At 39.0% G+C, this 26,262-nt stretch overlaps 1 protein-coding gene across 1 annotated transcript; it reads left to right on the forward strand.

The window, feature by feature from the left end:
• Positions 1 to 21,214: 21,214 nt before the first annotated feature.
• foxb1a (forkhead box B1a) lies at positions 21,215 to 22,889 on the forward strand. The gene has a single exon (XM_087797625.1). The coding sequence runs from the start codon at positions 21,310 to 21,312 to the stop codon at positions 22,237 to 22,239; it is 930 nt and encodes a 309-aa protein (XP_087653751.1). The 5' UTR covers positions 21,215 to 21,309; the 3' UTR covers positions 22,240 to 22,889.
• The last annotated feature ends 3,373 nt before the right edge of the window (positions 22,890 to 26,262 follow it).

The raw sequence follows: 26,262 nt of genomic DNA on the forward strand, positions 1-26,262 counted from the left end.
ACTTTCTACGCACAACCCCAAATACAAATTATTTTCACTTTTCAAAAGCCAAAGTGTCGACTACTTGGGTAACTAACATGGTTTACAACTTTAAATGCAATATTTCTTTTGTGAAGAAGGTGGTAAAAGTAGTACCAGTTTAATATAATAGAAAACCTATAGAATGATACTTACTTCCTATTTACTTGAAATGCTTTTTAAACATTTCCTGGTCGATTTGTTGACAGGTTGGTATGAGACAAAGTTGGGACGGAAGGAACCTATTTAAAAAAAGTAAATGCCACATTTTCAATCACGGAATTGTTTTCATTATTTGTACCTTGTTTTTTGTTATCTGAAAATAAGATCCTTGGTGATAGTGTGCAATGTTTTGGTTCCTTTCTTTTTTAACCTGAAATGGATATATTAAAAAAGGTGAAATGTTTATAAATAAATATATTTGCGAAAAAAAAATTAAGAAGTCATGAAAAGATAATAAAGTTCAAGGAACTTGTCTTTATTATATATAATAATACATATAATATATAATCAAATATAACACATAATAAGATAATTTAGATAGTACTATATTTTTCACAGTAATGTACAGTATATGTCACAGTACAGATTGGAATCCGGTAGGATCTGGAATCCTACTAGTAGAGATTGGAATTCTACTCTGTACTAGTACAGATTGGAGTCCTACTACTGAACTTGGATCTGAATATTGGAATTCCAATCTGTCCTAGGACAAATGGGAATTCTACCAGGACAATCTCCAATTCTCATAGGAGCAATTCGGATTCAATCAAACCCTAACCCTAACCTTAACCAATATCAATATTAAGATCCCAGTTCAGTAGCAGGATTCCAACCTGTACTAGTCCTGTTTATCTATTGGAATTCCAATCTGTACGATTCCAGATCCTACTGGATTCCAATCTTTACTGTGACATATATATATATGGGTTAAATCAGAATAAGTTTCCACGTTTTCAATTTCACATTTAGAGGAAGGACTTAATTGATAGTCACCCATCAGGGAGTAGCTCTAAGTGGTCAAATAGGTGTCGCTTTGTTTCTTATTCCAGGTCCGTTCATGCATTTTGTGTCCATGTGTGTCATAAAAAGGAGGTAAAACTGGAGGTGGTTGCTGTAAAGCTAATATGTAAAGAACTGCACTCCACACTGATCCCCAGTGGAGCATTAAAAAAATCATACATCATATGTAAAACAGGGATAAAGAGTTGTTATTTTTGTCTGCGAGTCGTTTCAAGTCCCTCCTGTACCCCCCGCAAGCATCCCCCCCACCACCCCCCACCTCCTTCCTCAGGCCAAGGGTACACCTTGATGAGTGAGGTGGGAGTCTACTCCAGTCCTCCGGCTTAATTAATCCTGTGTCGCGTGTGATGAATGACTCCTCGATTGTGCTGGAATAGTGGTATTTTTTTTTCTTGCCTAGAGAGAAGTTGTGTTGACTCGCGAACACGAACGATTCAAAGTCGTCTGCCCGGGCAGGACTCGAGGCATGTTTGCGAACTCCTGGTCCTCTGTGGACAGTTTACAACCCGGCTGTAGAGAGCGATGACCCCTGCTGCGAGTATGCGGGGGTTTCGCTTCTTCTTTGGAGTCTTTGTCCTTCGTTTTGACAAAAACAATTTGTTGTCTGTAAATACACAGCGGCCCCTTCTGTTGTACATCCGCCTCAAGGGGGCCACATATTACGATGATGAATCCCATGTTTGACTTTCTAATGAGTGGAACACAAACAGACCGCATCATCTTTCTTCATAATGAATATTCCAGTGGTTCGATCATTTGAACCAAGGTCACCAGTCTGAAGAGAAGTGTGGAATATTGAAGAGATGCGCTTTGTCCACCTGTAAATTATTACCTCCGCCAAGGAGGTTATGTTATTGTCAAGGTATGTCTGTACATGTGATCCGTCTCTGTTGGCCTGCTAGCAAAGAAACTTGAAAAAATGGATAAACCATTAAGGGGGAAACAACATCAAGTTATTTGAAATGTTTGGCTGCTGACTAAATGTTTATTAATAATTGTATAAACCTTGAACACGCAAAAGAAGTGTGCATTTGGAATTTGAGGATGTGAACCTGTATAGACGAATTGGAAAAACAGGCAATTGAGGAGAGAACGGTTTGATAGAAGAGGTTCATGTACTGTGTGATAATCATTTGTAGTTGTAAACATTAGTAATGTGATTAAAAATTTTTTTTTTTACATATGAGTTGTCTTTTCTCTACTTATAAGTTTGTGATGACGATCAGAGAGAGTAGCAGCTGAACTGCTATGAACTCTATTTAGACGATAATCTTGATGATTATCGGACTTATTCTGAAGCAGAAATTCCTTGTTTTGGGATTATTCCGGAATACTAAGCATTAACACACATCAAGAATTTGTTTTCATACAATAGAGAACAGTTTTGTTGTTTTCTAACTGCTGCAAAATACTTGTATTTTATTTAAACGCCATGAATTGACAAAGAAGCAGGACTCAACATACCTCTACTTCTATAGTCATCTGTTGGTTTTTTTACACATTCAAGGAAGTACATTTCAAATATGAAGACACTGCATAAATGAAATTGAATCTAAATAAACCACACAGTGACAGGTATTCATTTAATCAGAGTTAATTATCATCAGTCTTGTCCTTAGCAAATTGATAATATAACAGCATAATAAAAAGACTAAATGAACATTTAATAAAAGCTTAAATAGAACTTAGTATGGTGTCATTGTTTATTATGCGTGTTTCACTCCTTCTCTGTGCCGCTTCCTCTTGTTGTGGTTTAATAATTCTGAATAAAAAAAAACAAACATTACTTTGATATCATTTGTAAATCATGAAAGTCAGCTTAACTGAAACAACAAGCGCATATTCTATGTTTCCGGAACATCGTTTTGTAAAAAGAGAAATTCTGGAAAACGTATTTTGGAAAAAAATTAATTTCATGTTTGCAAAATGCTACACATTTCTAAATATCTCTTTCTGCCGTCTTGCAAATATCTATTTGCTTATAAGGGTACTGAGCACATCAAAGGGTTACGGAATGATTTTGACTTTAAACGTGGAACCAACATTCAAAATTGACATATAGACAACAAGAAGAAATGAAAACTGATCAACCTGCAAGACGGAACCATCACGTCATATTTGTCTTGCTTCAAAATACAAATGAATGTTTATAGGATGCCCTCGTGGGATGGGGGACGGAGGGACGGGGGGGGGGTTTGCTTCTCGCTCATGCATTAACCAAACAGAAATTAAACCAACAGTGTCATAAATATTTCTATCTAATAAGGCAGGGATTTTATTGCAACAATTTGAGTGGAAGGATGATGGGATTCCGTGGCCTGGCTCAAGCTATGAACTTGATTAAACTAATCTCATCTCTATCAAAGCATCGCCCGCTCCCCTCCTTCTTCTTCTCCTCCTTCTCCTACTCCCATTATTCACGACAATAGGATAATTACGGGGAGGTGCAGACAAGATAGCACCAGTCACGAGACCCTCAGAACCCCTGGCTATGCATCCGCTGCTGTGCGCCCTGTTCATTTTAAACACAGATTAATTATGGTCAATGGGATGGTTCACATCTGTCAGTCTGAGTGAGAGAGATGGGAAATGATTTCTCTCAAGATGATAGAGGAGGTGTATTAAGTCGTCTCCCAATCCGGAGGTTTCAGTGGGACTGAATACAATCAGCATTTAAATTTGACTGAAAACCTATAACCCCGTCCCCTTCAACATGATAAACAGCTTCCCTGTGTCACATCATTGTCTTTAGCATCTCCTGGAAATACGTAAGAAAAAAAACACTGTACTGTCGGCAAGATAACTCAAGAACGGATTTACAGTCATGGAGAAAATATTCTTTAGTTTCTTGTTTATTTTACGACTGGTACTGTACGGTAAATTTGTTTTGGACAGATATTATTCCTTTTGTTATCTTACGGTCAAGGTGAATGACCTCTGTTGCTTCCATAAATACATATGCAGTGGTGGAGGTCGTTCACCTTGACCCAGAGACGACACAAGGGATACCTCAAACTCATTTGTTTCTGGAGCTTTAGGGTCACCTTGACTGTGACATAACACAACATTTGAGTGTTGTAACATTCAACAGGGTTTTGTTGATAATAGTCAAAATTCAAGACACTTTTGGATTCAAACCATTTCAAATTTTATTTCCAATTAAGGTTTTTTTTTAAATTTATTTTGTATTCCAATTATGCTTTCCCAGGTGATGGAAACTGGCCGGTCTCTATCTAAGACTTCCAGATACAGACATAGAAAATCGTAATGACAACTAACTGGACATTGTGATCATGAAAGCAGCAGAGGAAAGCTGTCATGATAGATGTAACCATCGTGAGCAATCGCCATATCGGAAAGAAGGAACAGGAGGAAACTAGAAAAATACCAGTGGCTCAAAGAGGGCAGTGGTAGGGCTGGCGGTCATTGGAGCACTTTTAGCAGTGACCCCCCCTCACACTTAATTTCTCAGACATCTCTCTCCAGAAGAGTGTAATCCAGGAACCAGTACTCTTGTTGAGTCTCAAATGACCATCATGAATTGGCCATGATTTTTTGTCCTTTTTCGTCCCCAAAGTCAGGGTGGAAAACAGTTGTGCGCCAACTACCTCCCTATTATGAATAGGTTTTCTTCGTCTCATTCCAAGGAAGGTTTTTACTAAATTAATGTTGTTTGGCTCAAATATTGAGCAAGTTACAGCCTTTTAAAAAAGATGCAAGTCCTCTAATGTTTTTGGCCTTCTTTGAACCCTTGGCAGCTTCTGTGTCATTTTTCAGAATCTGTTGCAATCAGCCAAAAAAAAGAAGCTCACAATCTTTTAAGAACACGCAAGTGTGTTAAAGGGTCAATACAATGTTTAGGTAAGTAAGTAAGTAATGGTTATTTCTAGAGCACCTTTCTAGACCAGGGTCACAAAGCACTTTAACAATCACAAACAATACACAATTAAAAAGATCAAGACACATAAGACAAACACAAGAGTCCCACAACATCAGGGAAAAGCTCAAATAAGAATGTCTTAAGATGTTTCTTGAAGGAGTCAGTAGATCATCAAACACGGAGAAGTTCGTTCCAAAGCTTAGGAGCAACAGTCTGGAAGGATTTCTTTCCTCTGGTCCTGAAGCGTGTTCAGGAACCATCAGTAGATTCTGATCCACAGACCTCAGAGCCCAAGCTGGGGTGTAAGGCTGGATCAGATCACTGATGGAAGGTCTGACCATGAATAGATCTGAAAGTAAGAACCAGAATTTTAAAATTGATCCTGAAAGAAACTGGCAGCCAGTGAAGAGTTTTAGGGATCGTAGAAATGTGAGTTCTTCTACTACAGCGGCTCAGAATATTTGCTGCAGAGTTTTGTATTAACTGCAGGCGAGACAGATCCTTCTTGTTTAGACACCAAAATAAACTGTTACAATAGTCCAGACGAGAAGACACAAACCTATGGAAGCTCCAGATCCTGTTGTCACAACATTTTCCCAAGTTTAGAGATTTTTCTCAGCTGAAACAGTTTCTGGTCAGTTTTCTACAGTGTTGAACGAGAGACATGTCTTTGCCAAATACAACACCCAGGTTTCTCAGGGTCAGTCGGACAGACGGGCCTAAGTCACCCAAGTACTGACTCAACCCTGGAGCTTAATAACCTGGCCTTTGCATTTTTCATTTAAAATATGTTTCATGTTTTTATCACCAGGAAATGCTGACTACCTCAGCTAATGTATATTTGTTTGCGCTTGTAAACAGATTCCACACACTATTGCTCTCTCCTCCTTTTCTTTGACATAAATATTTACTACACTATTTGTCAACCGTCCATATGCCTCCTGTTTGCTCACATCAAGCTGGCGTCTTACAAATATTATCCTTTTCAAGTTTTAATTAATTAACCTTTTAATTGTTGAATCACGCAATATTTGTGTAATCAACACAGAGTTGAAGCATCGTGTGCAATATTTCAGGCGATTACGTTTGCTTCCTCAGAGTGTTTTTTTTTTTTTATATCTGCTGCAGCCCCGAGCAGTTTCATACGGCGTTTAATAGGTTTGTAGTCGCATAGTTTCTGTCAAAGACGTTTTTATTTATTCTGAAAGAAGTGTTGTAGGACAGGATTTTGTTATTGCTGTGATGGTTAGTGTGGTGGAAATAAATGCACACACACACACACACACACACACACACACACACACACACACACACACACTCACACACACACACACACACACACACACACACACACACACACACACACACACACACACACACACACACACACACACACACACACACACACACACACACACACAGCATCACCCTCAGGGATGTTGCACAGACTTGAGCCAGTCGTTGTAATTATCTCCTACAGTCGTGTGCCGAGTCACTGAGCTTTGCCCCTGCTTTGGTCAGGGTGTTGTGTGGCGCTTCACATTTTGACTGCAGGTTGTTTTTTAACAACACAGCATCCAAAGCCCCGGGAATGTTTTTCTCCCCATCACCCGGAGGGGTTCAACGTCTACTCTGTGAGTGACCACTTCAAGCTAACGGGATGATTTCCACACCAGATTTTTTTCCGTCCAAAAATACATAAATGTTGATCTTAGTTTATGAGCCCAGTGTGTTGTCTCTACGTGTTTGTGTTTGAAACAATCAGTTTTTTGTACTCTATAAGTAAGTAAGTAAATCATTTTTATTTGTATAGCGCTTTTCCAGACCAGGGTCACAAAGCGCTTAAACAATCAAAACAATATTCAATAAAGTATATACCTATAACATTCATACTATGCAATCTGTGTGTGTTTTTCCTAGAACACAATGCTTTACATTACAAAATATTAATCCTTGTAATTTGTGCTGGACCTTGTAAATGGCAACAGAGCACCAGGTGTTCCACAGTTGATAAAGAAAGAACATGTTTCTATAGTTTTTGTCTTTGACTACGAAAATGATCATGAAAAAGAAGGTTGTTTTTTTCTCATAATAAAAAACACCAAACTTCTTCCAATTTAAATGTTTCAAAGCAAAGTTTTCAAATGTCATTGTGTATTTGTCATTGACGGTATACAATGATAGATAGATAGATAGATAGATAGATAGATAGATAGATAGATAGACAGATATCCATCCATCCATTTGCACATTTGTTCAAACTGATGGGGATATGATCAAAAAGTAAATGTTGGGAAAAAAAATCAGTGCAAAATACCAATGAGATTCTGATGTTCTCTCAGTTGTGATGAGGACCTGAAGAGGTCAGATTGGATCGTTGAGATATAAGGTATAGAAGGTTACTTACTAGTCAAATCTTTTTTTATTTTTTCCATTAAAATCATGGCATTTAATTCAATTTTAATTATTCAATTAAAGTTTGTGATATGTTTTCGTCAATCAAAATGAATATATATAAATATATATGCATTTTTTGTAATTAAACATGAATAGACAGTGTTGTAATGTAATGAGCCTAAAGAAACATTTGTTAATAATGGAAAATATCTGCTAAATTCTATAGTTAACCTTATTTTAAATTAAATCTAACATGAAAAACATTGCTTTTAGGCATTCCATTTTATCCTCTGTGTGTAAGTCACATGATACAAACAATAGTTACTTCTCGATTACATAACCATTGTTTTTCAGCGTTTATAATCATTCAATTTATTGATTTCCCGTTTACTTTAATGTTTCTTTTTAAAGAATCGACTGGTTTTCAGGCTGATAAGTTCCGGCCACATATTCGATTAGCACGGCTACTGTGTTGCAACCCAAGTATATTTCTCCGTCTATTTTTTAAAGCATAATCTCACCACCTGGACCTCCATCAACCCCTTGGCCTCCGCCCAGCGAGATGTGCCTGGTAAACATCCAAACAGATAAAGTCAACTTCAAGCTGTCCGCTCTCTCTCGTATCCCGAGATGCTCTCCGCCAATGTCTTCTTGGCCGCCCGAGTAAAAAACGCTCTAATGATTTTAACTTAAATCTTTATTTCAAGCTATTAACAGCTGTGTCCTTTCGTTCCCTTCCCCTCCATCAACCCCCCCTTAATCTTGATTTACACAGTTTAAAAACCTCGACCACATCCCCTCCTCTTCCGAGGAGATCGTGTAATTAAATTTGTACTTTTTACAAGTCGTACTCGATAAATCTGAATAAATTAACAAGGCATTACTAAGACTGCTACATTAAATTTGCATAGTGTGTTTAATGAATATGCAAGTGCAAGTGAAAAGGTCTGCTGGTGTGAACTGGTGGAATTAGCATAACTACTTCCAGCGTCTTCCTTAAATAATGCTCTCATTTGCACATCACTGAGTTGGCTAATTCTAACTTCAGTCAGTGCTTGATAATTAAGAGTCTCGCTTTAATTTTTAATGAAGTTTACGTTACATCAACTCTGACAGTAATGAGCGGGACATGGAAACAAAATGGCTGCTAATAATTAAATTCACCCCCGCGCCCGGTTTTTTCGAGGCCTTCCCGAGGAGATATTACGCGACTAATTATTAATTTGATATTCATAACCATTTGGTGGATAGACTTCCATAACTGCTCGCCGGGGTTGTGCTGAAATGCAAAACGCCTCTTCGCCCCCGCGACGACGACGGTGTTTTAGTACACAATTAATCATGTTGACACTCGCGATGAAATTCTTTTTTATTGGCCCCGATTTATTAGGCTGTATTACCTGAGTTAGTTTAGCGGCTGTTGGAGTCTGACATCGAGATGAGGACGTAAAGTGAGTAATGATTGAGTAACGGTGATGCCCCCCCGGGATCGCCGCGTAGCATCAGCGCCGTCGGATGAACGGATAAATTAATATCACCGTCTCCGTCCCGATCACGGCGGTTAACATTGGACATTAAAAATGTCCGCTTTTATCTTCCAAAATATGTGTTTGTGCAAGAATATGACTCACAAAGTTTGTTGACAGAAAATAAGGAGAGACGTACTTTAATAACCTCTAAATCTGCAGCAAAGAAAAAACATTAACAGGTCTGAAAGCATGACATGTTTGTTAGTTAAAAGGGGGCAGCACGTTCTCCATAACATATTATTAAGTGATAATAAAGATATTATGTGATTGCTTCTCGAAATCTATTCTTCATCCAACCATACATTTATCGAACACTTTTAGACTAGTGGTCATAATGTTATGGCTTATTTTTTCTCTATATTCAACCATCCAACCGACCAACCATCCGCTCACATTGGAACAGTTGTCATAATGTTGTCTATATTTTTATCCATCCATCACTATTAGACTAGCAGTCATAATGTTATGGCAGGACTTTTTATCCATCCATCCATCCATCCATCCATCCATCCATCCATCCATCCATCCATCCATCCATCCATCCATCCATCCATCCATCCATCCATCCATCCATCCATCCATCCATCCATCCATCCATCCATCCATCCATCCATCCATCCATCCATCCATCCATCCATCCATCCATCCATCCATCCATCCATCCATCCATCCATCCATCCATCCATCCATCCATCCATCCATCCATCCATCCATCCATCCATCCATCCATCCATCCATCCATCCATCCATCCATCCATCCATCCATCCATCCATCCATCCATCCATCCATCCATCCATCCATCCATCCATCCATCCATCCATCCATCCATCCATCCATCCATCCATCCATCCATCCATCCATCCATCCATCCATCCATCCATCCATCCATCCATCCATCCATCCATCCATCCATCCATCCATCCATCCATCCATCCATCCATCCATCCATCCATCCATCCATCCATCCATCCATCCATCCATCCATCCATCCATCCATCCATCCATCCATCCATCCATCCATCCATCCATCCATCCATCCATCCATCCATCCATCCAACCAACCAACCATATTATTGTTATGAATGGTCTAATCTTCAACCATTCATAGCTATTAGACTGGTTATAAAATGATTGCAATACTTTGTTCTAATCCATCCATCCATCCATATTAGACCAATATTTGAATAGTGCTCATAATATTATGGCAGGACTTCTGAGCTGTAACTAAAATGGTAAACATTACTGCAACATGTAAATCTCTGTTCATTGAACATTTCTCAACTTTCTCAAGAGCCTGATGATTATCTTCAAATCTTTCAGGATATCTTCCACCGGGCCCTTGTCAAACTTCTCATTCCTGTTGTCATGACAACAGTGTGCTGTGCAGAAAGTTAATTATTTGGGGTTTTAATAGCTCTGGTTTAGGCAGGGGAGCTGATATTTCCCCTGCTGATGAGACAAGTTGATATTCTGCGTCGCTTCCCCCGATATGCGGCGAGCACTTGACATTTCCTCCTCGTTCGCGTCGGCGCCGACCGCAGCCCCTGATTACATTTGTTTGATGGAAATGTAATTCTCTTCTTTTGCATGCATGCTTTCTTCTAATTCCAATGCTCCGTTTTCTTCTCAAGTACTCGCCGCACCGACCGGTCAGAGTCAACAGCATTATTTTCAAGTGCCGGCTCTCCAGGGCGCAGTAATCAACATCGCAGTTCATCAGCTCGCTTAATACAATCCTGCAACCTCCGTCATCTGCGACTCCGTTCGACGGCCTCCGTAAACACATAAACACATCTTTCTTTCCCTGTGTGTTAGTCAAGCCTGGTGAGGTCCTTGTCCTCCAGTGATCTCCTGAAAATAATGCTGCGCCTTTTATAGACTCACAAATATATCCAGGCATTTGTATGAATTAATGGCGGCGTCGGGTTGTTTCCTGTGTCCTTTTCGATTCGCGCTGGATTAAAAAGACCTCCGTGTTTTCCCCGGCTGTGCCCACATCCCCGGCACAGGTTAGTCCCCCTGATTGCTAAACAAATGAATGAGTGACTGCAGGAGTGTCATGCTTATTACCTTTCAGCAGGAGGCACATTGAGCTGGTCAACCATAAAGTGTAAAGCTAACCCTCGCTACTCTGCGAGCTCCTGATTTACTGTTCCACTCGTTTGCAATTAGCATCGCAAATCTACGCCGCGTGCATCACACGGCGATTAAAATATATATCAACAGAAAAGGCAACGATGGTCTTGTTGTTGCAAAAATGACAAAAAACACTTTTGTTTGTAGTCTCTTGTTATTCGTATTTATTGAAATATAATATTAACTTGAATTGGAAGATTCAAGAAAATGTGGTCCATGGTAGAGATTTCGATGAATACTTTTTATGATCTCACAGAAAAAAATGCACTTATTTTTCAGCGTCCTTAAAGTACTTGTATACAAACATTTAAAGGAGACGGAATACCGAAGTACAGGACTGTGAAAATGTTAAAAAGTAAAATTGAAAAACATAAAATTAAGTGAAGGTTTGCAATAATGGTTGTTACTTTTATTCCCCAGTGACGTATAGTTCCTTTCAAAAGCCTTAGAGCATGGAGGAGGAACAATTGTGGATCAGATGTTTCTGCCTTCGATGCTGCTCCTCTGCCTCTGGATGGCGCCATGCGGTGGGTGGGGGGGGGGGTGAGATTGTCCATGATGGTTAAAAGGTTGTCCAGATTTGCGCAGCACCGTCCCATCAGCGGTGAGAGGGCCATGATCAGTTGAAGTTGCTGACAAAAACAGTTCTTTTTTTTCCCAGTGGAGTGAGGCCTCTCGCTTCGTTACAATCTCTGCAGAGAGTCGCACTAGCGTCTCTGTCGGTTTCACCTCGGACACGTCCAATCAAAGTTTCGCAAGGTTTTCAACCCAGACCTTGCGTATAATCCCAAACATAGTAAGAGACACTGACTGTTGTTGAACAAATTGGGGTCAGTCTTGGCAAGAAAAAACACTTAAATTAAAAATATATTCTAAATAACTGTTACTTTTGAACGATTTTCACAGTTTTTGCCATTCGCCCTATTGTAAACCTCTCTAACCCAAAGTTTTCATTACAATATCCACTTTATTTTTGTATTATTTTGTACTGTCCCACCAGCCAACATAATAGTGATGGATGGATGGATGGATGGATGAAGAATAGCTAACATTATGACCTCTGTTACAATGTGATAAATGGATGGTTGGTTGTTTGGATGGTTGAATATCAGAAAAAGCATGTCCTGCCTGTAGTAATGCATGGTTTGATGAATGTATGGTTGGTTGGATGGAGTTTTTATCAGTTTTTTTTTAATTAACTTGGCTTTGCTAAGGGTTTTCAAGACCCATCCAGACACGCAAATTTCTTAACTTGAATATGTACCGATAAAGAGAAGGGATTCAATTTATACCGTGATATGAATTTCAGGTTATACTGCCCGGCCCTAGATAATGTGGTACAGACTGTTCCCTGACTTGCTTATCTTCTCTAGTAATAGTTCCAAAATGTTTCTAAATTGGGCTGCATTATCCTTCTTTTAATATGCAAAAAATACTATCAAATACTATTAAAGTCAGCGAAATCAAAATCATTGCAGTATGTGCACAACGTCCACCAGTAAATCATCCTTAAATGAAAGTCACAATTCTAAGTTAGATATAATTATTTTGTATTATCTTGCAAAAATGCAATAATGAAAAAGGTAAAACAGTGAAGTTTATCACACATCATATCATAAGAATTGTGTCGACTATTAGTTTAAAAACATTTCTGGTTCGATTCCACGTTTCATAAATGTTATTGAATCTTACTGTGTTATGTTGGTTAGAGTTTTTTTCAGAACTCAAACTTCCACAATATTTCTGGTTATTATTTTAAATTCAACTGAAGAAAATTGTCCTTTTAAATAAATAAACTGAAACTTACAGTTGAAAAAAAAATGGAATATAAATAAAAAAAACAAAACCAGACCTGGGTTAAACCATTACTACCGTTGAGACTTCTACAGTAGACCCCTTAAGAAGGATGTATTTTTTCCGTCTAATACAATTATATTGTTTTATAGATGTATATGAATACAAATGTTGACTCGATGCCACAAATGTAATACTTTCTTCATCCGGAGAAAGTTTTCCTAAAAGAATGATATTCACCTTATTTTCTCTTCTCAAACTCATCCTCCCGTTCGTCAGTTCAACGGCGCGATGTCCAGAAAACTTTCAAACAAATTCAACTTGTTTTCCTCCCTTCGGGTGCACACTCACCCTCCCCCCCCCCCCCCCCCCCCATCAGACCTGCATTTTTCTGTTTACGTGTGTTGTAAACACCTCCGTATTGTTAGTGTGTATTGTGTTGTGCCGGTCTTTGGCTGGCGTGCCTTCCTTGGAGACCGGAGCGTTCCCCTGACGTACGAGATGAAAGACGGAACCAAATGCCCCTCATCGGGTCCCAGTTGGTTAAGAGCATTCTGATCACTGCCAAGGTCTGGATGAACACGAGTCGCACAAAGGCGACCGTGCCTTCCAACCACAGGGGCTCACCATAAAAAATAAAACCTTCTCCCCACTAAGACGGTGTGCAAACGAACCCCCAGAGGAGCGGGGTGTTGTTGTTCGGCAACAAACGGCGGCGTCAGATTTGATCGCGCAGTTCAAACTTTGAAAACCCACTCGAGGTAAAAACACACTTCCTGCCGTCGTCGATTCCCTTAATAGAAAAGTAAACGTGACTCCGGGGGTGAGAGGTTGGAGGTTAAACCTACAACTCTGACCCCCGTGGGTCAAAATTAAAGTGACCCAGTATATCAATCCATTAAGTGCTCCTCTGAGAATACATAACCTGTCATCCGTCGGCCGCGATCACTCCGTTGGCTTGATGACTTATTCCTTCTCTCTCATTGTGTGGCGGCTCACATTCCTGTTTTCCAGTTCAAAGCGTCGCATTTTTATCTTTGTGATTGAACTGGTGCATAATGACTCTTTTATCCCTCTTTTCACCGTGAAAGTTCTCTTGTCTTGTTAATTTATTATAACCTCACGTCTCTTAATATTGTATTACGCACATTTTGTCTCTACGATAACTTCTCCTGAGAAACTATATTCTTGTTATATATGTAATAATTAGCTTTTGATCTCAGTATTTATACCAGCTGTGTATTATTCACTGCTTCTGCCATCTCCTCCCTTGTTTCAATTTCTCATTCTCTTTGTTTTCGTCGAGCCGCTAGTCTACCACTGAGTCTTACTTTCATTGTAGTCCGTGATTAACATAAACGTTTGCTACATGTTTACTGCAGGATTATCTAAGACTCTATATTTTGGTCCATCTTTTCCCACAGAAAACCTCCCAAGGATGGCAAATGTATGCATTATTTGAACTCAAATTGACAGTCTAGGCATCTACAGGATCCAAGATTTATGTAAAGTCGTCGTTGCTGTGCACACCGTCCATCTCGTACCTTAAATCTGGTGGTGCTGATTCTCATCTTGGCCGATCTCAGCCTCCGATTAACCTGAGAGGACAAGATTTGATGCGAGAGTCGTAGATAAAGTCCTCAGATCTCTATCATAAACCAGCTTCGGCAACCGTATGTTGAAATTAAAACACAAAAATAGGGACAGACAGAACTTAAATGACAAAATAAATTAAGTAATATTATTCAACAATTGATTGCTAACTTATTTCTATATTTTTCGGATATCCAACAAGAATTTATGTATATGTGATGCGACTTAAAAATAACCCTTATCAAAGGCAGTTGTTTATTTTCTCCATAATATTAATCATTGCATTTGTATTATTGCCTTAAATTTGCCCCAAAAGTGTTGATGTTTTGGGGAAAAAATAGATCTGATAATCATATGTAACTGTTAGAAATGGGAGAAGAAAGAACATTATTTTAAGCATATTTTAATTCGAATTAGATTATTTTATTTTTATTATGAATGAATTATCCAATGAAGTATCATCTAAAACGTTGAAACTATTCTTTATGACCTAACACTTGTATTGTTCTATTTTGTATTTATGGTAAAGTTAATTAACTAAAGAAAATTAGGGTCCAAAACCACTTTCCTTTAGTCATATTTAGAACAAATACAGTGTTACCTAATAGACAAGTTAAATCTATATTTTTCATAGAAGGTCTTTAAGTAAGTTTTCAGAAACACATATTGTTTTGATTGTTTAAGTGCTTTGTGACCCTGGTCTGGAAAATCGCTCTATAAATATAAATTACTTGCTTACTTAAATATAAATAAGCAGTTTTCATGTTTTCCACTTATGGGGCCCCCACAAATACAGCCCCCACTTGACCATCTGATCCTGAAAGTGTTTTTATTCTTTGGTTATCATATTTATATTTCTTGCTCATAAGCTTTGTTTTTTATGTCTGTGTAAAAAAAAACACACTAGGATCCTACTTCTGACACCATTGTCGTATAAAGTGGTCCACGATTGTTAAGACCTGAATGCATGGATATTTTTAAGAATACATATTCATGTTTCAGGACGGAGGAGAGAAAAGGAAGTCGAGCCAGGGATAAGCTCGACGCAAATACTGTTCACCGTTCAGAAGCTTAGCCTTTGTTTCATGGGTAGTTTTCGGAATATGATTTGTGGTTCCCCGAGTCATCTGCCTGCCAAAGGAAGAAAAAAAAAGGCGAAATGATGAACTGAGCGTGTGAGCAGCGGTGTCTTGTCTGTGATGAATAATGCAGGGGGGGTCAGGGGCCTCTGTTTTGGTTACAGTCGGCGGCACAAACACGGACCTTAGGTAGTTCGCTCATCAGTCCTGCTGTTTCTCACCATATGGAGTCAATGAACTGGGACTGCCCTCCCACACACACACACACACACACACACACACACACACACACACACACACATACACACACACACGCGCACAAACACGCATATCACAATCTCATTGAAATAAGATGAGAAGTAAAAAAAACTTCAGACAAAGAGAGAATAAAGATTTTTATACATATCTTTATGGGTAAAAAACAATAATTTAAAATTGCAATGAATAAATGAGCAGATACAATATATGTGTGTACATTACAATATACATTTATATTAAAAAAAATGTAAATACATCTTCTCTGGACTTAAGAGATAAACCCCCATAACTATTTTATATTCTAAATATACAACCCTGTAGCAATGATCTAAAGAGAACAATATAGAAAGTCAGTGTATATCAAATGTAACAACAGATATTTTGTCAATTTTTCAATTGTGTTTGTGAAACATTTTAATGCTTAAAAAGGTCAACTAAAGGGATGTACAGTCAAAGTAGGTTAAAACTACTTTTGTTTCCCTGTGCTCGGTTCAGTCTCTAGATCATGTCCCCATCTGATGGCCACACAGTGAAACTGCTACTGTTTCTCTCTTTTTTCCTCCAAGAAAAAAACACACACAACATAAACAAATAACGACGATCGGCCGTAAATATCCACAAATCGTTTATCTTTATTTTCTCTAAACCCTCCACAGACAAATTGAATCAGATGGCGACGACCGCCTCCGTACAATTGAGATCTCTGTTACAGATGATGTAGCGTATAATGAATGTCTAATTTATGTAATTAGACCATTAAGCATAATCCCAGCATATGCTCTGAAAGCCCCGGGGGTCTTTTTCCAGGTACTACCCCCGATGTCATCCAAGGAACTGCTAATGGAGTGGGGCTGCCAGGAGGACTGTAATCCTGCTGTTTGATCAGATAAACAGAAAACATGTATTTATTCACGAGAAGGAAAAAAAACACGATCAAGAAACACACGAGGTCCTCGTTCGATGACTGGTTGTGTGAGAATAGCCGCCGATAAGTGTCTGTGTGACATCATGTCGGGTGGATGTTGGCGTCGAGGATGCTCTTCTGAGTGTCCTCTGTCTGCTAATTAATTGTCATTCTGCTGAATATTCATACCTTCATCATCAGAGCGTCCTTAATTGCACCGTAAAACATCTCTGGGGGGCGCAAATCACCACGGACTTAATTAGAAGCTCAGACCCATTGGTTGGATGCTGAAGCTGTATTTCTGCTTCCTCTCAGTGCAGACGTACCATCAGTAGATCATACACGCCTTTTCGTTTCAACCTCTGAGTCAAAGCGGATGGAATTCATTCCATTTACCACCTTTTAGAAATGTGTTGGTCACAGAAATACCAGATTCTGTGTCTATCAAGTGTGTGTATCCAACCTAGCAAAGATTGTGTTTGTTGCTGCTATTATTCTGATGTTGGGATTTTTGTCGTAAATTAACCTTAGTTTGTGTCAGTTTTAACTTTTAAATAATTAATGAATAATTAATAAACTTTTAATTAAGTTTTAAGGTAAAGTTCCTACGGTTTCCCCTGTGTAGCTGGGATATAACGACACACCTTATACATAAACGTTAAGGAAATAAATGTACACAACAGGAAACGTATAATAATCAACTGAATCAATTTTTGGTCATTTTGAGTGAACAGAAAAAGAACAGAATAAAAACACCATTACACTTGATAAAACAAAACAAATGTGTTTGAGGTATCCCTTTTGTTGCCTCTGGGTCAAGGTGAACGACCTCCCTGGCTTCCATAAATACATATGCAGTGGTGGAGGTCGTTCACCTTGACCCAGAGGCAACACAACGGATAAAACAGTTACATTTGTTTTCGGGCCTTCGGGTCACCTTGACCCTGAGATTCTACAAGGTTTAATAGACACGTTTTGAAATGAGACTTGTTTCTTTAATAAGACATAAGAACTTAATAACACACAATGTTTGCGCATTCTTTTATTCTAACTATTCAAATTAAAAGCTTAGTTATTTAAAGGTTCATCAGTGAGAATGTTCCTCAAGGATCATGTCTTGGACCCATCAGTTTTCACTCAAAGCAGTGAATTAAATATTGTACCTTCCATCAATGAATCTAAAATGTCAAAATGGACCTATCACGTTTTATTCAGTGATAATAACACAAGTAAGAATTCAATCGCAATGTACAGTCAAACCAACACAAAGATAAATATACGTATTAAATGTTTTTGACAAATAAATAAGGTCGACATCAAAGGTGATATTACTGGAACTCATGGTCAAAATAATTGCCTTATTTAAAAAGTACATTTAAATCCTTCCTACGTAACATTTTAGGTTAACAATTGTACAAGTTTAGTGTAGAAATATTCATGTCAAGTCTCCAGTTTGGCATGACTGAAGACATTCATGTAATAAGTACTACAATCCAGGACAAAATAAGGTAACAGTAATGAAAAATATACAAAACAATTTTGATTCTTAATAAAGACTCAGTCCGCCAATAACTTTATTCCTATGATCAATTAGGAGTCATTGATCAACCCGTGTTGCTTTCAGGACTGTGGGAGGAAGCTTGAGTTCTCTGAGAAATGGGGGAGACAAACTTCAAATGGAAACAACGGGGTCTCTGCCAACCCAAAAATTGCCTCGAGATGGATTCAAACCCATGACCTTGTTGGCTGGCGGCTGCAGATCTAACAACGTCAACACTGTCCTGCCTGAGGTAGGTTATGATGAACAATAGTTGTTTATTAGGGCAGAGATGCAACTTCTAACAACAACAGTACACACTCGACTCGGTTGTGTTGCAGGAGCATGTATTTAAATCTATTTTTCAAGTTAGCAAAACTATTGATGCAAAATGTTAATTTACTTTCCCTTTTTGTTATTCCTGGCTTTGACACGCCGATGGTCCGAAAGTGCATTGAACACAAGAGTGTGTGTCCCATTAATGAGTGTGTGAATAGCTGTGGGTCCTGCGCTCTGTGGGTCTGGGTGGCAGCATATCTCACCTCGATTCACTCTGACAATATTGTTTGGCTATCATTCGCTGCTTTAAGGATGAATGGCATCGATCCTCTTTTAACAACATTTGTTTCCTATTGTGTTGCGCCGAGCAGCAGCGGAGGGCAGACGTGTGAAAGTGGCTGTTTGATTCTCTTTTTCATCACCGTGACCTCGGCCTTTGTGTCTGCTCACCCTGGGAATGTCACGCCTCACTACTCTACTTTAAGATGTTTCAGAAAGTGTCCTTTGTTTTGCCTTCTCTCTCCTCTTTAAGAAGAAAACTCACCCCCACAGCCTATAAAGGCTACTTCAGACCGAGGCATGGTTCACAAGTGCAATGCAATTTGGCTTATCCCGACCTTTGTTCGCCGTTCTACAAATGACCAAACATAGTGCAGACTTGATCTACTGCTGCTTGAACTCGGCACTTTTTTTTTTCCGGGGGGGGGGACAAGTGAAAAAAAAGAAGCTATTCACACACTCAGCCATGGTGGTATTTTCCGTGTGGGCATTGGACAAAAGAGGCCTGGTGATATCCAATAACCTCCAAAAAGCCAAACCGTCGGGCGTCGGATGGACCCACACCGTCGCTGACTGGTTAAGGTGCAGGATCGTAGGTTAACTGGCGTGATAAGACTTCAATGGCTGCCGTTCTCTTTTTAATTTCAAGATGAATAACGGAGACGATTTATAAAAGGTGTTGTTACAATTAATTATGGTCAAATTGTGCGATTTTTATCATCTATAAAAAATAGGTATGTGATTAATAAAGTTTAAATGTAATGTGCAAAAGTTAATAAGGTGCTTAAATAGAGTTTAATTCGAAGTATGCTTGGAAACAAATGTGTGCGGTCTTGTTTTTTTAGGGTGCAACAATATGAATTTTGCAAACTCAAAAATAATCACATTTTAATTCAATTTATTTTCTATGTATATTTGGATATTCTCAGAATATAGCGTGAGTAATAGAACTCAAATGAACTTTTTTTTTCCATTTAATTCTCTAGTTAAATTCTTGTTATCTCACAGCGACGTTGCTCTTCTGTTGCTCGTTTTTTGGGGTCTTGAGAATATCCCTCCGGAGTCCCCTGCAATGCGTTTCTTTTGGTAATCCGTCAGACTGGTGATGGGCTGGATTGTGGATTTATGGGCGAGGGGTACAGGGGGGTGAGCGCGAATTAGCATAAATTATGAGCAGATCTGCGTGTGCGTGTGTGTGGTCCCTGCCTTTGCGAACCCTCCATGCGGAAAGTTTGGCCCTGGCCACAAGTTTGAATAGCGATCGCTCAAAAACGCCTTTTGCTGCGGCGCACATTCATATAATTGACTTATGGATATTTTATACAGTTTTGCCGCGCACCGTGCTCAAGGGTTTATTTGCATTTGTGAAGTACTTTAGAGTCGTCTTTGCACTTGCACAATTGAGCCCGATTGCCTCATGAAGTTTCAGTTTGAACAGCATTGTTTGCTTTGTGTGCGCGCTTTTTTTCTTTTTTTTTTTTATACCGTCCACTTCCTTTCGTTGTATAGTCCGGGACAAATTAGGGGAAATAAACGACCCCTGGATGAATCTGTGAAATGCACCAAAACAATATTGCACCCACACACACAAAAGAAAGAGCGCTGAAAACACTTTGTTTGGGGCGAGCGTATTAAAGTGTTAACGGTGTAAATAAACGAGGTCAAATTTGTTTGGTTAATTGCTGCGTAAAGTTGAAATAATAATTAAAACATGATTTAAAAAATATATGTATTATTTTTTTAATATAGTAGATATAGTTTATATGTTGAAAAAATACGTTCCGTGTTTTTTTTAATTAAAAGTTATTTGTGGAAATGTATATGTGCGTGCGTAAAAAGTAAAATCAAAGAAGTGTGTGTGTAGCGCGCCAATTTTTTTATTTGCTTGCCAATGGAGATATCTGCAAACGAATATTTATGTAGAATTATTTTCATCAATAAATATTTTTTAATACTCGAAAAGATACATGTACAAGGGTTGGCACATAATTCGCAAATATTATATGTAAAAAAAAGTCAAGGGGATTGAGTTCAATTAAAAAAAAAAAAAATCTGGCGCAAATATCCTGTTAAATAAATGATAATAAACGGTTTCAGTCCAAAGATCTCGTCAAGTGTAAGCGCGCATACCTTTACACACCACCGCGGCTCTATTCCGGTTCCAGAGTCTTTTTCCACCCTCCTTTTTTCTGCCTTCAAATGGAAATGATTTCCATTGGCCCAAGGTGTCCATGTAAATAGGTGTAAATGAAACCAGATTAGTCCTTCCTCTCAGCCCCCTCCTCCCCTGGCGATTGTCATGTGATAGCAAAGAGGTGGCACATTAATGGAGCGCCTCTACAGGGGTCTTTTCTGCTCATGTCACCACATAAAACTATCAGATGGTTAGAGGAAGGCCATGGAGGCATCCACTTAGTCGCTCCCACGTCAAAAAACGACCAGCTCTGCCAGTAGGACCAGCTGACTTTTTTTTTTTACTTCCCACTCAATGCGCACCGGAGACGCGACATCCTGGCTGCTTTTACGCGCGCGATCCCACTTTTACGCACCGAGGATCTACTTTTAACTGGTCGGTTTTGAAAGAAGTTCATTTGGAAAAAGGATGCCTCGTCCGGGGAGAAACACGTACAGCGACCAGAAGCCCCCGTACTCCTACATCTCGCTCACCGCCATGGCGATCCAGAGCTGCCCGGAGAAGATGCTCCCCCTCAGCGAGATCTACAAGTTCATCATGGACCGCTTCCCGTACTACCGGGAAAACACGCAGCGCTGGCAGAACTCCCTCCGACACAACCTGTCCTTCAACGACTGCTTCATCAAGATCCCGCGGCGCCCCGACCAGCCAGGTAAGGGCAGCTTCTGGGCTCTGCACCCGAGCTGCGGGGACATGTTCGAGAACGGCAGCTTCCTGCGCCGCCGCAAACGCTTCAAGGTCCTGGGCGCGCCCGACCACCTGGCGCCGAGCAAGCAGTCGGAGGCGGCCCACTACCTCCAGCAGCAGGCCAAGCTGAGGCTGAGCGCGCTCGCCGCCACCGGGACGCACCTGCCCCAGATGTCCACCTACAACCTCGGCGTGACGCAGACGTCCACGTTCAAGCATCCCTTCGCCATCGAGAACATCATCGCCCGAGAGTACAAGGTCCCGGGCAGCCTGGCGTTCTCCACCATGCAGTCCATGTCCGCCGGGTACCCGCTCCACAACCAGCTGACCACCGCCTGGCCCCACATGTACAACAGCAGCGTCATCGACACGGTGGCCCCCATCACCATGGGCGGCGACTACAGCGCGTACGGGGTCCCCCTCAAGTCCCTGTGCCACGGTGGACAGTCGTTACCTGCCATCCCGGTGCCCATCAAACCCACCCCGACGTCCATGACGGGGTTCTCGGCGCTTCCTCCGCACCTCCCCGCGTTCCTGTCCAACTCGCCGCAGTCCTTGAGTCCCACGTCCCCGCAGACCAGCCAAAGCAGCCCCGCGACCCCCAGCGAGACCCTCACCGGCCCCACGCTGCAGTCCGTGGCCGTGCACTGACCCCCCACAAGTGGACCGTCTTTTACCAAAAAAGTTTATATTTTGTGTCGTCGGAAACTATGAAGGCGAGTTCCGTGTCGGTGTGTGTGTGTGTGCGCGCGACAGAGAGAGTGTGTGTGTTTGAATGTAGCACAGAATCAGCAAATATAAATTATTTGATAGATATATTTTTCAGTTGTCAAATGTCCGAGTTTTTTTGTTTTGTTTTGGCCGCATCTGTATCAACCTATACGTTCAGTAATTCATTCCTGGTGTGACGAAAAAACCAAAATAGTAGTAGGTGTGTTGAAATAATATTTCAAAAAAACTCTGTAAAAAAAAAAAACTTAAAAAAAAACGTCCTCAACGTGCCAAGATTGTGAATATTGTCAAATGCACTTTTTAAGAACAAGATTGTTCTGTGAATTTAATTTAAAAAAAGACTGTGGAGCTCACGTGGACAACTACTGCTGTAAATTTGTACTTTTTTAAGGTAAAGCATGCGTTCTTAAAAAAAAAAAGAAATATTTGTGTTGTCGCTGTTCTTGTCGTTCCTTTTTGTTTATTTTTGTACAGCATGCGTACTTTTGGAAAAGTGTGCAAACAGTCTGCGAATTAATTGGGAGAAAAAAATGGTCATCCAAATATTTTCTCATTAAAAGTGACAATAAACAATCGAAGGTGTTTCTGAAATTTTACTCGTTAAACGTTGGTTTATTTTTGCTTTTATTTGATGTTTAAATGTTCGGTGTGAATTTATAATATCTGTCATTTCATATCATTGCAGCAATGTTTGATTCCACATCACACCCTAACAAAATGTTCTATCGTATCGTACATATTAATGTTTTTTTATTTTTATTATTATTATTAAATTGCAGTTATTGTCAGCATTTACCGGCCACCATATTTTTTTACAACTCGTCTATTAATTTAATTGTTCAACTTTTGAAACATGAATTACCTCAAATTCATTTATTACATGTGATTATTTCTGATCTTTTCGTAATCACAAGTTTCTGTGTTTATACATTTTGGTGGATTCTTTCGCTTTACTTAATTGCTATCTAAAATTATACAATAATACAATGTAATTTTTTTTAAATGAATATTTTAAACTGGAATTACCTAAACGAATACATTTAATATAAATTATTTAATATTTAAATAAATCATAATTTCTGATTATCATTATATTATTAATATATAATATATATTTGTCTTTTAAGTTTTTTGATTAAAATAATTTAAAACAAATCTACATCATTTAATCAATAGTAATCGATTATCTCAAACTTGGGTGGAAAATATAAAATACAGTTTAATAATGCAGCCAAAATTAATTATGATCACTTGTTAATTTATTTCGATTATCAATTTTTCCAGCAAGTTATTTAAAGCATAATATTGTGGTACTTATTTCGCCTTTTGTATAGGTTTGAATAAATTATCTATTTTATTTTATTCATGTATTTGCCAAACACATTTTAAATATCATTGGCCGATTTTTCGCATATTTTTAATATATTTTAATCAAATTACAATGTACTTGAATGTTGATTGAAACCGTCAATTGTTCCACCTGACCTTATCCTCCCCATAACGACAAATGTCATCTTCTATTATTATGACATTTTTACATCTAATAATCCACATTTGCCATTTATTTGATCCGTTTATTGATTTATAAAGGAGCATCATGTCGGGATTTTTTTTTTTTTTTTTACTATTTTAACATCCACATATTTCGCCTGTAAATTACTTAATAATAAATCCAACGAGTTTATATTTTGTCTCGCTCTTGAGTGAGGGAATTCGTTTTAGAAAAAAAGCATCAACGGTCTATTGAAATGCGCAGTTTGAAGTCGCGCTCCCGCCGCAGACAAACGGCCTCATTCATCAGGTTTGGACCAAATACACCAATAATTAAAACCGACTTTTAACTTAAAAAATACATTTTATTTTGCGCAGATTATTCGATGCAAAATGACGCTTCGGTGCGTTATTTATTCAGTGAAAATAAAGCGTCGCTCTTCATTCTCCACCCGTGGCCCTGCAACAGTGCTTGTGTGGAATTAAACAAATAGATTCCGTCACTCGCTACAATGGACTTGTGTAAATAAAGGGCTCCCGGGCCACTTCATTCTCCCTCATTCAGCCGGATTGAAAGACAAACTTCGACTGGGCCACCAATGTAGATTTAGCCTTTTTTCCCTCCTACAAGACAAAAAGAATGATTTTTTTTCACTCCTCCTGCTTCACAAACACATTGCTGGCTGGGCGACTAGGAAACGAGCGGCGAGACCCTTTCAGAATTTCAATCCAGAGCCCCCTCCCCCCCTGGACTGTTTGGACAACCGAGTTAAGAAGTTTGGTTTTTCACTTTGACTCGTCATGATGAGAGAATAGAAGACGCGCCGGAAAGTCATCTTTTATTGCTGAAGCCATTTTCGATATAAACGGATAAAAAATGATGATTTAAATTAACTTTTGTTTATTTATTTTTAATTTCAAATATTGATTTAGAGTTTTGCTGTTTACCACGTTCCTGATATAAATATAATAATATATAATCCCAGAAATAACATTTAGAGTAACTACTGCTACAACTCAATATAATTTAAACAAATGTGTTTTCTTCTACATCTGCAGTAGTATAGTTTCAACAACCACTTGTGCTTCCACTACTACTGTAACATTGCAATCAAATGCTAATGATTAAAATAATACACAAAATGATGACAATAACTGCTATTAATACTGTTCATATACTAGCCCTATAATACCTGTACTACTTATATATTTGAACCCTCACTGCTACTTTGAATACAACATATAAAAACTACAACGCCACGACTGTTGTGTACTACATCGACAACCCAAATCACTACTTCTACAGATGTTGCTATATGTCATTTGTACAAATTCCATAAGACATTTTAAAGAAGTTGTATTTCTACATTATTTCCTAGTAATTTTACCACTTCTATAGTAATACATTTAGAGTGAAATGAAGGTATTTCTCTTTCTTTACCAGCATTATTCTGCTTCTACTCTTATAAATAATACAACATTTATAACATCCCATTGCTGTGGCTTTTATCATCAAGACCACATCTACTACCAATTCTACACAGTACTTCTAATACTTCAACTTGTGTTAACTTGTAGTAATAGTAAGTCATGCTGCTCAAGTATTCATATAATAAATATGAGTACTTTTGCTATATTAATATCAATAGGTAAGTACTTGACTGTCACGACCAAATGAAAACTATATTATTTACTCGTGGCCTTTACACAACTGTACCTGCAGCACATTGGGTATTGTTTAATATGAGTTCACTTGAAAAAATGTATTACCATTACTTGTGGTACAACTATAAACTTTTCAAAGCAGTAATTGCAAGTAGCATTGTGGCAGGTGTTAGCAAATACAACACTAGCGATAAAGCAATGATTTTTATCGTGTTTAAAATGTATTTGGTTCAATGAAGGTGAGATAATGCTGATGATTAACAAGTAAGTTACTGCTAAGCTAATGCTAGCCAATGACATCAACAACCTCTTCATATTAGCATACATCCCACTTCCCGAGTGCTCGCATCTATTCAAGTGGTCTTGGTTGACACCACTCATCCGCGTCCTTGTCCCCTAAACTATGTCCCACTCAGACCAAGGTCAACATGAAATATGGGCTCCATGCAGAAACCCCGATGTTGTGCTTTCATTAGAATAATTCATCAAGGCCCCGGGGTAATTAGAATGTTTAATTTATGGTCCCCTTAATGCACACAGGCCTCGGCTGTAAACTGGGCTTAACCTCCAAGCGGCGCCGGCCCTTGTTGTTATTTACAGTGTGTTTGTTGTTCGTCAAGCGAAAGCAAGCGTTCGTAAAAAAAAAAAAAATTCTGGCCGTGATCTGACTCCCGCTGCGCACAAACAACTTATTTGTTTACGGCTTTTATCTTGTGGATTTATGTCCCGCTCATAAGAGGAGCCGTCAGACTTTTGCTGACAAACGCCATCCCCGAGTTTTTTCTC

This window comes from Callionymus lyra, chromosome 8 (genome assembly GCF_982586985.1).
Source record: "Callionymus lyra chromosome 8, fCalLyr1.hap1.1, whole genome shotgun sequence".
NCBI lineage: Eukaryota > Metazoa > Chordata > Actinopteri > Syngnathiformes > Callionymidae > Callionymus > Callionymus lyra.